Source organism: Hirundo rustica, chromosome 3, assembly GCF_015227805.2.
Source record: "Hirundo rustica isolate bHirRus1 chromosome 3, bHirRus1.pri.v3, whole genome shotgun sequence".
NCBI lineage: Eukaryota > Metazoa > Chordata > Aves > Passeriformes > Hirundinidae > Hirundo > Hirundo rustica.
The window spans coordinates 111,830,254-111,844,338 of NC_053452.1; the positions used below are offsets into that span (position 1 = coordinate 111,830,254).

The 14,085-nt window shown below is 43.2% G+C and overlaps 1 protein-coding gene across 1 annotated transcript in view; it reads right to left on the minus strand.

Moving 5' to 3' along the window:
• Positions 1–2,157: 2,157 nt before the first annotated feature.
• Positions 2,158–14,085, minus strand: part of RUNX2 (RUNX family transcription factor 2) — a 157,599-nt gene continuing 145,671 nt past the window's right edge. The window contains exon 6 of the mRNA XM_040058755.2: positions 2,158–2,837. Within this exon, the coding sequence (XP_039914689.1) occupies positions 2,158–2,837 (680 nt within the window). The remainder of the gene's footprint in view (positions 2,838–14,085) is intronic.

Below are 14,085 nucleotides of genomic sequence, written 5' to 3' on the forward strand. Positions count from 1 at the left end.
TCTAACCTTGGTGAAGCATCAGGAGTTGCACAGTGAGATTTTCTGAACTTATGGCTACATGACTTGTACAGATCTAGAAAACTCCAGTGACATTTTCATCAATATTAGGCCATGGAAGGTTACTACTGGAAAACAGCAGGATTAGTCAAGCAAAACTATCAATGTTGGGAGAATATGCTATTTATTTACTACTCATGCTTAGATGAAAGAGAGAAAGATGGTAAAAATGAAAATTATTCCTTTTAATATTTTTAGTCATATAGATTTTGTTTTTCTTTCCTGTCCTATATTTCATAATGAAAGGAGGGAAAGTGATAAACTTCCTTTGTTTTTGCTTTTTCAGTCTAAGGAAACTGCAATGGACAAATCAAAAGCCAGAATGTTTTAAAGACACTACTTTTATCTCCTTTAGTCAAAACACACATTAAACACAAACTTAAAAGTTAATGTAGGACATCTATGAAATGGCTGGGGGTTTTTTCACCTTTTTGCTAAACACAGGTGAGGAAAAAAAGTCTAATCAGACTAGGAAAAAAACATGAATGAGAAGGACAATTCCTTTGTCTTTCAGGCACAGACTCAAAAAATATGGATAGGTTTATATATAAACACATATGCAGTAACCAAAACCTCAAATTCAAATACACCTGAGCTTTGGGGAAGTTTGTATATTGATTCAATCTTTGTGGCTTAGGCTCATCTGTAACAGAAATATTTGCAAATAGACAGAATACTTCCTCTTTAATCTTATCTAGTGATCTGTCTGTTTGTCTGGGATTTTCCTAGAGATGGCCTCAGATCCTGATATCTGAGGGCTGAGTAGCTAAATTACGGCGAGATCATACACAGCTTCACAGAGACCTTTATTTTCTTCTGTTTGCCATGAGCATGTGTTTTACTTTAATCCACTGGGATGAAAGGAAGAGCAGCAGCGTAGTCTGGCTCAGCCGCCACCAGGACTGTGCTTGGCCCACCTTTGGGAGAAGATATTTTGACTGATGGTTCATAAAATCATAGAATGATTTGGGTTGGAAGGGACCCTAAAGATCAGGGACACCACGGACAGGGACAACCTGGTCTGGTTGTTTGTACTATGGGTAGACCATGGCTGAGATGCATAAAAGAGCTCTGCAAGAGCTGTTTGTTCTCTTTCCAGGGGCTCTTCCAGAGCTCTGAGCACATCCCAGTCTTCATCTCCCAGCTCTGGTGCCTCCACCTGTCCAATGGTACCTCACTAAATGCTCTACATATCTGGGAGGGCCAAATCCTGCATTCATGTCCAAGAGGTTTTTCTCCATCTACCAAGAGGATTGTTTACGGTTTCACACCTTCAGTGTCACCTTTAGGCAAGCTGCTGCACCTTGCCAATAGGGAAGGATTGTGAAATGTCAGGATTTATCCACATGTGCCTGGTTAATTGCTGTAAATTAGCTTGATCTGTTTATGCCCTTGAAGAACCCCAGGCACCACCGGCAAATAAGACAGATTGACTTGAGCTAAGCCCCTTCACGTCTCTCTTTCTTGGAGGACAGGATGTGGATGAGGCTGTTTGGTAGCTGTTCAGCCCCAGTGATGCTTAGACAACTACCCTGCTTTGTATTCTGAACAATTTATCATGGCTTGTACCTGTGCTGGTAGTTACAATTACCCATGAGATCTAGTGCACTGGGAAGGGCTCCAATTTCAACAGTGCTGTGCCATTCAACATGGATGGGGATAAATGGGGAAATTTTTCAGAGTTTCATTGTGTCCTTTCCTTTCTTTGTCCCCCCACACTGCCCAGAGTGGTTTTGTCACCTCCTCGAGTATTTTCTCATGGGTAACTTCTCACCACTTCATATTCCCAGCATTTTTTGTGTGAGACCTCACTGGCTCCTACCAGTGCTTGTGTGGTTAATGGGTGAGAGGAGGGGAGTGAGCGCATCTGAAAGGAATGCAAGAAACATAAACAATTTTATTAACAAGACCACAAAATATTTTTTTAATATATGCAGCCATTTACAAGGGGCAAACAAACAAACAAACAAACAAACAGAAAAACCCACTGGGGAGACATGGTCGGTGTCTGTGACCGCAGCCAACCGGCCCCAATGGTACGGGCAGGTTTGGGGAGGGTCCCTTTCCTCTGGCCAACACCATTTCCTGTGAAATCTGGCACTAAGGAAGTGGGGTGCCACCAGCATCCTGCTGGGGTGCCAGGGACGATGCCAGCTGGGTCAGGGCTCGGGCAATAGTGGAGAGGTGGCTGTTCATGGTCCGCAGCTCCGCCAGGATGTCGCTCATGTTCGCTGACGCCTCAGAGCCCGTGGGCACGGCCTGAGCTGCCCGCGGTGGGGACGCAGTCCCCGGAGCACTGCTTCCCATTGGTGCTGCCTGGGGATTTTCCTCTTGGGAGGGGTGTGGGGCTGGGCTGCTGCAGGGCTTCATGCCTTCCAGGGAGCCTGTGCTTATGGGGGGTTGGTCTTCCTCCTTGCCTTGAATGGTGGCGAGTGTTGCTGAGGCAAGGAAGGGCAGCCAGTTGATGAGGTGAGTGGCACCACTGGGTGGGACAACTGGCAGATAAATCCCAGGGTGCAGGGATGGAGTAGCGGCAGGTGGGGCAGGAAGAGAAGGAAGTCCAGGATGAACAGTAGCAGCAGAAGTGGATGTTGATGGTGAAATAGGAGATGGTTTTGGTCGTAAGGCTGCAACACACGTGGGTAACGGAGGTGAAAATGATGCAGTACCAGTGTCAGAGGAACAGGAGGGCGATGCTGCAGCTGTGAAAGGTCCAGGCTCTTCAGAAGTTGGTGGTGAAGTGGCAGCAGGTGGAGCATCAGGAGTGCAAGGATCTGAATCTGCAACGAAGATACACCATGAACCTTGATTCACACGTACACACATACAGACTGTTGCCTGCTTTCCCCTCAATGGGACCAAGCCTTCTTTAATGAAAGAGGAAATTTCACCAGCTGGCAGTGATACTCTCTGTAGGCCCATTAGTAAAGAAGAGATGTGATCTAAGACAAGAGCCTATTGTAGGTAAGCATGAAGAAAATATTACAAAACTAAATTATCTTTCCACTCTCATTCCTCATAAAGCCTGTGGACAGGCCTGAACATTTTTCTGGTTGGCATCTCATAGCTATGAATTAGCTGGTGAATTACCTACTTGTTTTCCTGGCCAGCCATAGAACCATGGTAATGTTGTAAGTGACTCAGATGTCCCGTGTAGGTGAAAGGGCTGGACAGCTTCTGCCGGAGCTAAAGTTAATTTCTGCTTTACAGGGGGTCCCAGTTTTCTGCATTTTGGTTTGAACAGACACCTAAACACTAGATACAATAAGAGAGACCTGGTGACTTAGACACTTAATTTTTTTTTTTTTTTTTTTTTTTTCCATGTGTGGAAACACGGCAGAGTTCAAAAATCAAAGTTTGATGTATATCCCTGACTAGGTCCCTTCAGCAACTTCAGATATGAAAATCAAAAATATAAGAGAAGGTAAGAAATTGTTGACACTGAGCATCCCACCCTGACATTTGTGCCCTCTTGGAAGTAGTTTACTGGACTGCTTATGATGTCCACTAAGGTCATTAGAAACCTTCTTGCTTGGACTGAGTCCATCAGGTATAGCATAAGAAGAAAGAGCAGCCTCTGGATGATATAAAGAGCCTTGCAGAGTCACATGATGGTCTCAGGTGGCCTACCCACTGTGCCCAGTTGCTAAATATCACATGGTAAGGATAATCCTATTTTTACAATAATTTTGAGAGCCAGAAATATAATAGGAAATTTTACCTTTTCAACCCCCGCAAAGATTTATATAGGTGGAATTACTATATCACATTGTACATCTTTATTTTAGCATTGGGAACACTTTATACAAAAGGTGGGGAGATGCTACAGGAGTGGTCAGTGTAAGACAGATGGATTTTAAAACTACTTTTGCTGCAATTAAGTGCAAGCTTTAAGGCACTGCTGTGGATGCAAAGACACAAATTAATAAATTTAGGTTAAAACAACCTAGAGAAAGCCAAGTACTGAGGTGTTAACACTATGCTATTATTATTTCTGGCATCTAAAAAATCTGATGTGAGACATCCATTTTCATTACTGGCTGCTTTGGTGTTCCAGATAGCAAACTGAATTTCTGACTCAAAAGCAAAGGTTTTCCCCTGTCATTCCTAATACCAAACCAGCTGGACATACAGCCAGAAAAAAGTCCATCTTTGTCCCACATGAGACTACTATGTTGTTCTTAACCAGACACACATGTTACTTGGAGGGGATTATGACACAAAATTGAGTCTGACTTTATGTTCCTGAGATTTTTATGGAGAGTTACTGCAGGTTCCTTGAAATGGCTTCCTTTCTTTGTGTATTGGCTTTCTTCCCAATATGACATCCCTGCCTACACAGGCACTCGACCCCTGTGCACTGGAGGTTGGCTGAGGGTGCTGGATTTTGGGTTTCCAGAGTGTTATCGATTTGCCTTTGGTTTTTCAAAACAAAAACAAAAATAAAGCACAGCTCAACTACAGGTTCCTTTTCCATCCAAACCACTGAAGTTTGCAAAGACTGAGATGAAAGTTTCAGGTTTGGCTGTACCGTGGTGTTAACCAGAACAGTGTTTATGGTCCATATATAGCACAGCTAATCCCTGTCTGCACTGCCTGAGCAAACCAAATTAAATGTAATGTTTTTCCATACATTAGAGAGCAGAGGAAGTTCAACAAACCTCGATGTAATCTGGTTTAGCACTGTGGCAAATAACTGTCACAAACAATTCTTAAATAGTCAGATACTGGGATTAATATACAAAGAGTAGTAACTTATACAGACAAAAACAGAGGCAGAAATCTGGACACTGAAGGCTCTTCCATTTGTCTGAAACCTTTCTAAACAGTGTGGTTTCCCTATCAGAAGCCATAGATTTGTCATTCCCCTAATCCCCCTTTAAGATTTGTTTATACCATGCAGCCTTTAAGCATAACTTGCTCAGCTTGATCAGGCTCCCATACTTCCATCTAAGAAATTCCACATGGGGGACTGCCCAGTCACAAACCCAGCCCAAAGCAGTGTCAACAAGTTTTTCTTCATTGTCAAAATTGCTGGGGTGTGTTTGAGAAAGCCCAGTCATACGGGAGTTCTGAGAGCAAGCAACTACTGTTGTGTATCAGATACAACAGGATGATTCTCTTTATTTCCTTCCTCCCTGGTGCTGTTTTTTTCTCTCATTGCAACTCATCACAATTTTAGTGCTTTCCACTCTTTTTGTACAGCCCTCACAGAAAGAGAGTCTTAACTGGAGCATCCAGGTGCACTGTCACAGCTGGGGGCATTCAATCCACTTCTAGACAGAGCTGGAGCTAAGTGGGGTTGGTTGGATGGATGCCTGCAGAGAAGAGAGATATTGAACACAGAGTGCTCAGACAAGTACAGTTACCTTCCCTAAAGATATCAGCCCTCCTGGTCATTCAGCATCCCCCAGTACACCCAGTCCACAGAAGCTGGGTGGATGCTGTAATCTACTCCCACATGCAAGGACTGACTGTTCAAGGCAAGCTTGTAGCTAAGAGGCTGCCACAGAATAATCTGAGAAGGGACCTACAAGGCTCATTGAGTCGAAATCCTGGTCCTGTTACAAGTCCACCCCCAAAATCACACCATGTCTCTGAGAATGTCTTGTAGTTTTTCTTGAGCTCTACCAGGCTTCGTGTTGTGACCATTTCCCTGAGGAGCCTGTTCCAGTGCCCAGCCACCCTCTGGGTGGAGAAACCTTTCCTAATACCCAACATAAACCTCCCCTGATATAGCTTCATGCCATTCCCTCAAGTCACCTTTGGCTTGTCTGTCTATACACAGTCACAGTCTACAGAATAGCTGTCTACATTTTATCTAATTCCCAAGCCTTTCTTTGCATTCAGTGGATTAAATAAGTCAAGCATCACCTCTTTACTGTTAGAATGAGAGATTTGTCCTCATCCCTTTGCTGGGAATAATGTTGGATAACTAATTTGGATGCAGATGTCATGATCTGAAAATGTCTATATTGCAAAAGAGAACTGTACCAGTGCATAAAAATTACTGCCCTACCCTCCTGATTTACCACGGATCTCCCAAAGGGAAAGCCATTGCATGTTCTTGTTTTACCTATTTGCAAGTAGGAGGGAACACTTCTGCTCTGCCACATCCAATGGGATCTCAAGGTGTCCAAAACTCACGGGACTGTAAATAGGGCAGGTAATTCAGTAATGAGAGTGACCAGAGGAACATCTCCAGGAGGGGATTTCCTGGTTCTTGTCCTGCTCATGATGATGGATGTTACCAAAAGATTAATGGTCTGCCCTGTGAGAATGGCAAACTAAAGTTATTTTAAATGTATTCAGCTGCGTGAGAAGATCATGTATTTAACTTTAGAGTCAGCCTTGGCTATCAAAGCTGCTTTTGTTTAACTACTGATTTTATCTGCCTTGCAGCCAAATTGCTGCAAACTCTGATTTTTTAGTCTATTTATTGTCAACTAACAAGGGAAAGGTCTGTGAAGAAGAAACCTTGAGGGAAAAACAGGAGCATGACTTTCTACAGATTCAGCTCATCTAACATTAGCCCTTTAGCTGGCATCTAGCATGAGGCTAGATGGCTTGGCTCCAGTCAAGAAAGAAGCACCTCTGGGGTAAAGCCATTCCAAGATATCAAGTCCCTAAGTGGGGTGAAGAATTGTGCCCTGAAGTGTCCCTACCCTCCCAGAACTTATGGTAAGTCAACTACGTTAGATAGCCTGAGTGTCTTCTGAATGGCTGGTCAGGTGTGCTGGATTCCCCACTTTATAGGTAGATGTAGTAAGTCATTTCACAGAAGCACAGACTGGATCAGGCTGGAAGGGACCACAGTGGATCATCTTGTCCATGCTTCTCACTCAAGCAGGGTCATCACAGAACACAGGGTACAGGATTGTGTCCAGACATTTCTGGAATATCCCCAGTGAGGCAGACTCTCCACCCTCTCTGGACAGTCTCTTCAGTGCTTGGTCACTGCCCAGGAAAGAAGTTCTTCCTCATGGTCAGGTGGAACTTCCTGGGCATCAGTTTCTGCCTGTTGCCATCTGTCCTATTGCTGGACTAGAGCTTGGCTCCATCCGCTTGGCACCACCAATTTCCTGTCAAGTCTCAATAGCAGATGGGTATTGGGGGATATCCTGCCTCTGTGCTCCCATGGAAAGCACAAAATCATAGAGAGAAGGTTTAAGATGCAGGAGAATAGAACCTGAAGCCCTTAGAGTGCTTCAAGAAATGAGCTTGTGGTTGAGAAGGTGATAATCTTTCAAGTGAGTCAGGACTGAACAAGCAATCTATTTGAATAGTGCCAGTACTTTGTTTAAATAAGCGGTACTTCAAGGGGGCTTATAATGGGGAGGGGGAAAAGCTTTTGAAGGGGGAAGAAAGTGATAGGAAAAGGGGGAATGATTTTAAACTACAAGAAGAGAGATTGAGACTCAGCGTCAGAAGAAAGTTTTTACTCAGAGGGTAGTGAGACACTGGAACAGGTTGCTCAGAGAAAATTTGCCTTCCCTGGAAGTGTTCAAAGCCAGATTTGATGGGCTTTGAGCAACATGGTCTGGTGGAAGGTGTTCCTGCAATGAGCAGAGACATTGGAATGAGAAAATCTTTAACATTTCCTTCCATCCCAAGCTGTTTCAGGCTCCTTTGATACTGTGATTCAATGATAAGGATATTGAGATGCTGAAGTGAGCCTCTTTGGTGAGACAGTGACCTGCAGGAGGCCTCTGTGCTGTGTCCTTTCTGCTCAGGTTTATGCAGCTGCTCTAAAGCTGTCAGTGTCTGTGTGTGTGCCCACGGGACTGAGTGCGTGTGTGTTCCCCCTGCATTTCGCAGCTGCTTCCCAAGAAAGTCTAAATATATGCCTGCCTCCACTTTCTGGTGAGAAGTGAAACTCAAGTCCCAACAGCTTGTGGTAAATGAAAGCCCAAGAGCAGCATGTGCGTCACTGAGGGCGGTGCTGCTTTTGCACGGACAAAATCCATCTTTGGGACCTGGATCTGAAGCCAACCCTTCTGCACTGCTCAGGTTTGATTCAGATGGAGTGGCATTGCTTCCCACTGCCGGGCTGAGTGTCAAGTTTAGAAGGGTTTCAAGCAAGTTTAGAAGGGATTAAGTCACCAACTTGGGTGAAGAGGCCTCGAGACATGATGGTGGAGTAGGTCGGAACAGAAGCATCAGTGGGAGCATTCCAGGATTGGTGTTTGCATACGTGTGATTTCAGAAACAGAATTTGGCTCTCAAAATTATTTTGGCTCTGGCCTAGACTTTAATTAATTAATTAATCAATCTAAACTAGCTCTGAACACTCCCTTGCTTTTGGGTGAGCAGCTTAGAAATGCATAGGAAATTCATAAAAAGCATTAGGCAAGCTTATTGTTAACTATTTTTTAGGTAAAGCAAATCACATATGTGTCCTAGGAGCCCACTCATCTCTTCACAGGTAGAAAAATCCCCAAATATTTTATGTATCAAGATGCTGCTCCCTTTAATGACAGAAGTGTTTTTATGTAATTAAGCATGCCTGTTCAAGTCAGGAGTTTTGTGCAAAATATTGATTTGAAAAAAAATTAGATCTGAGTCTTCCAAATCAACCCTATTTCTCTGGTTTGTGGCTTATTTTAAAAGGATTTTGCAAATAATTGCAAATAATTGTAGGCTGTGAGAACAATGCTGTAATGGAACACATGGCAAGGTCTCTTCCAGGGTCCATGGCATTTCACCAAAAACACCCCAACTCTGTCTCTGTGCTGTCAAACTGGTTGAGTCATTTCAGCAAGACTCCTTCCTCTGGCCTCTTGCTTTTTAAGCAGCCTAAAAACAATCCACAACCTACTCTACAGATTTTAATTAACTTAAAAGTTTTTCTGACTTCATAAACTTGTGCATCTCTTTGGAATTTGTTTCTTTTTTTTATCAATTGTGGTCTGTTTTGGGGTCTGTTTCTCTTCTTTCAGGTACAGTACACCAGGCTTAGCTGGACTGAGCTTTATGTGACTAATCCCATTATGACTCCTGTGGAGTTGCGCTCTTTCAAAATTTCTTGAGTAATAGTCTGTTATGAGTACATAGTTATTCCCATGTCATGCGAACAAATTCGTTCTCACAGTTTGTCATGGGCCATCTGCTTTTTCATCTTTGTCCCTGGCTTAATTTCAGTGAGATTTTATTCACTTCTTGACAAAATGTGTGTTTTTGCACTCTTTTGGGACCAGATTTTCCAGGAACCTGAGGTCCTTCTTTGACACCTAAGGGACAGAGCCAGACTTTTTGAAGTGCTCTGCAGCTCCTGTTATTTCTGAAAACAGAAGAGTCCCTGAGGATGCCCTGACATCTCATTGTGGGGAGGGAATGTGAAAAGAGGAGGCAGGCATGTTGGAGAGGTAATATTGTTGGGCAGCAGGCAATTCCTCATGACAGTGCTCATTACCTAACACATTTGTCCTACTGTGCTCAAAGCACTGCACAGACAAGTGCCACACTGGCTGCACTTTTTGGGGGCCAGACTGAAGCTCATGAAAAATGAAATGCCTTGACAAAAGTCCATCACAGAGCCAGGAGCAAAGGCCACTTTCATTTTTCCCATCAACTAGCATTGCCAATGCAATCCTCTGATGGCTCCTTTGACCTACACTTATATTAACACAACTTTTTAAATCAGGGAAAGATTCTTTCCTTCCCCTTTGCAGCACAGAAAAAAGGCACAGTAGAAAAATCTGTTGTGCGTAAGGAGACTGCCAACCCAGCCCTCCCGTGGCCACAAGGACATCTCCTCCACCCACATATGCTCCCTTCCCAGTAACTTAGTGAGGATGGCAAAGTGGCTTGGGAGAGTTTTTAGGTCCTCTGAAACTAAAGTAAGACTGACTACTTCTGGAGAGCCAAAAGAAACAGGAAGAAGAAGAAAGTGATATATTTGTTCAGACTATTTTGTTCAGACTGCCTTGTATTTTGCCTCTGTCAATGGTCAGTAAATGTTGCCTCCAAGGAAGTATCAAAAAAAATCTTCAACAGCTATACCTTAGTCCATTGAAATTTTCCTGATGTTCCATTAATGAATCAGGTTTTTGTCCCAGGAGAGATGTTTACACTATCAACAATCACCTTTGATGGAGGCCAACAGATTTGATTTAAGATCATGCTCAAAGTGAACTGCAACTGCATAGATTGCAGCTGAAAGGGCTTGTGTGTAATTACTTCTCTGGATATGGCCATTAGCTACACCAAAGTGTTTTTCCTGTTTTGAAACAACAAGCTTTTCCAACACGTATAATTCTTCTGAGAGTCTTGTTTTCTTTTCCTAATAAGTACTATTGTCTTTCTAAATGCCCCTATTATGGTCTTATTGGCGTTGTAAACATCACATAATTTTGAAATTATTTTTCTTTATCCTGTTTTTTTGTTTGTTTGTTTGTTTTTTTCATCCTTTGGCAAGGTTTTGGCAATTAACTCCTACAGGAATCAGTTTCTCAGTTTAGTTTTGCATTACGTGAGGAAATTTTTCCATTTATGCAGGGAATTTTAGATACTGATCAGCTAGGAGCATTTTCTCTAAAACCACCTGTGTGCCTACTCTTTGTACCTTTCTCAATTGCACTTCCTGCCACACATGGCCCTAGAAAAAATCCACGATCCCATAACATTCAGCAGGTACTAAGAGATACAAAAGAGAGTAGAGAGGATACATATCTTTTACCTTTAAACCAAAAGATAATAAAATGGTTAAGGTTAGAAAAGACCTCCAAGATCATCAAGTCCAACCACTAACCTAAGAGCGCCTGGTCCATCACTAAACCACGTCCCCAAGAGCCACATCTAAATATTTTTTGAACGTTTCCAGGGATGACGATTCCATCGCTTCCCTGGGCAATGTTTCAATGCTGGACAACTCTTTCAGTGAAAAAAATTTTCTTAATTATCCAACCTAAACCTTCCCTGGCACAACTTGAGGCCATTTCCTCTCATCTTATTCCTTGTTACCTGGAAAAGGAAGCAAGCCCTCATTTGGCTACTATGTATTTCAGATGGTTGTAGAGAATGAGAAGTTCCCCCTGAGCCTCCTTTTCTCCAGGATGAGCCCCCCCAGCTCCCTCAGCTGTTACTCATAAGATTTGTGCTCCAGATCCTTCACCAGCTCTGTTGTCCTTCCCTGGACATTCTCCAGCATCTAAGGACGAGGAAACCAGGAACATTTATAGAAACAAATCTCAATGGTCCAGATATTTTAGGTTTATTTTTCTTTGCTGGTTTGAGATTAGTTTAATTTCTTAACATATATTCTCTGAAGGCTTCAAAGTAGATTCAGATGTTAATCAACCAAGGATAGTTTTATTTTCCTGCTTTTTTTTTTTTTTTCTTCTTTTTTTTTTTCCCCCTCCCCAGGAAAAATATGAGACACACCATGCAATCTTATGGTTTTAGTAGCCAGTGAGTCAAGTCTGGAAATTTGGTTCACATGAGTCAACAAATTTCAGGTCGCTACAGAGAATCCAGAAAGGAGAATGTCCAGCCAGCAGTGGACACCATATGGCTTTTCTTGGACTGATTCATGAAACAGTCTACATCCAGGCTGGGTTGCCTTGAACCTCTTCCATGTTGTGCTTTTGGATGGTTTGTCTCTCTCAAAGGCTTGCCACAGCTGTGCTCCCCACTGAAACATAGGATCTCTGTGTTTTCCTGGATGTTTACCACCTGACTGCCCCAGCAGAAGGCCTTAGAGTCTACATAGCAGAGCAGGGGTCTAGCAGTCCTTATCTTGTATTAACTATCAAGCTGAGTAAACTCATTACTTAAATAGAAGAGACAGTGAAAAAGAGTGCAGAAACTCCCCTGTCCCAGTCAGCAGAACCAAGGTTGTTGGTTCTCCTCAGCGAGCAACTTCTAGGTGAAATAAAGGCTGAGTAGAAGGCCATGATTAGACACACCACAAAAGATAGTCTCTGCAAGATGAGCTTGGCTGTTGTTCTGCCTTAAGAGTTTGAAGGTCAAAACCTGCTTGTCAAGCTACAAGTGGACACCTTGACTGTACAATAAAGAGCCCCTCAGTGATCTGAGGATGACAAAGGAATGATCTCACCCTAAGTATGCAAGAAAAGTCGGAACTAACTTATATAATTGATTAAATTTTCATATATTTCCCACTAGGTTTTATCCTCAGAGGCATGGTGCCATTTTTAGGAAAATAATCTTGTAACGAAAATCCCCTGAAACTGCACAGCCTGAGGTGGTTTTTATCATCTTCATATACCAAGGAACCACAGAGACCATATCTTTCCTGCAGAGTTAATCTGGGTGGGAGACAGCCATATCTGAACACCTGAGCTATGCCAGTCTGGACATGCATTATTTCCCTGAATGACCCTATGACTCCTTTGCTGTTTGTGAACTTTCCCAAGTGTACCAGGAGTTTCAGACTGGAGGAGGAATATCTCATAGTTTTTTGTGTTTAGATACTCTGGGATGCTTTCCCAATCTTTTGTGTCAGATGTGGGAGAACTTGTTTACTCCAAGGAAAGGCTTTCAGGAAAGCCCTGAAAGATTCAACTCACTCGCGATCAAATGTGAGTCCTTACTACAAGAAGGGTGAATGCCAGCCCATGGCCAGACAGGACCCAGGCTGCCCATCCCCTCCTCAGAGCTCCCAGCCTGGACTGAAACCACTTCCCAAGCCTGAAAGAAGTTTTAAACGCTCATGGAGTCAATGCCTTGGAGATGTACCTTTTATTCTCTTTCACTTCAACTGCTCGATATGCCCAGGCAATTGTGGCAGGCATCATGGAAATGCTGTCTTCACAAAGACATTTTGTCTCCAATAACATTTTCATTTTACACCCAAGTCTAGCCGGAGGTGAATTCTTTTGTTTATTGAAGAGCCACAGCTCCTTTGGAACAAAATGTTCTCCTGTAGGCCGGGTGAGAAGCTGGTTTTATTGAAGAACAGTCCTGCAGACCAAGACAATGCTGTACTTCACTACCCCTTTTGAATTACCACTCTGTCATTTCCCAGAGGAGCATGATTGGTCGACCACTAAACTCTGCTTTAAGATCTTACGCCCGATCTAAATGAGACAGAATGAAGCCCTGGAGAGATTTCAACCCTTGCTTTGTTGAAACAACATTGCTTTGTTTGGAATGTATTTGCCTTTGTACTGGGGAATGAAAATGTAACCCAGTGCCCAGTTTTGAAATACATAAATACAACACTTTTGGTAACATAGCGTATATAAAGAGATCCATAGCATATGCTTTTTCTTACACATTCTTTTTCTGGGAGATCTTCAACCAGTTTTTAAGCCATGAAATCCTGAGCTCTGTAACATCTCAGTGGAGGAGGAACATATCATGCCTGTGTTACAGGCTTGCATGGTGACCCAGTTAGGAAATCTGTAGCAGACATGAAATGAAATCCAGACCTGTGCTTGCAACAATGAACCCAGCCTTCCCCTGTATCCAGTTGGATTACACAAGCTAGGAGCCACCCAAAAGTTCATGGCATTCACTCACAGCTCCAGTCAGTGGTCACCACCATTTGGGTCCCAGTTTTTTCCTGGGCTTTAGTTTAATACCCTTAGAACTGAAGAGATTTAGAGTTATGATCCAAATCATCTAACCCAGGTTGAATCCTGAGCTGTAAACAGCTGGACAACTGAGACAGTTGGACTTTTTCCTACCCTTTTCTACAAATTCACTGTTACTTCAGTGCATCTTGGGGCAGAGATTTCATGAACACAGACCCTTGCTGTACCATTAACTGGTGTATGAAACCACACCATCAGCAGCTGTGGAACAGCAGTTAGAGAATTTGAGGGATGTTGCATGTGATAAGAACAGAAGAACTGCACTAGGAGGTTCTAAGTTCCTAATCCCTCCACCTATCCACCCTTCCCACCACGTGTCCCCCTGAATAACTAGATGAAGGAGGCATCTGCATGCTCTGAGAGCAAACAAACACGTCAGTCCTGCCCAAACAGAGGTGCTCTCTCTCAGTCTATGTCCTTTGATTACCATGGGCACCAACTCCTGTCTGATATTTTGAGCTGTGCAAGG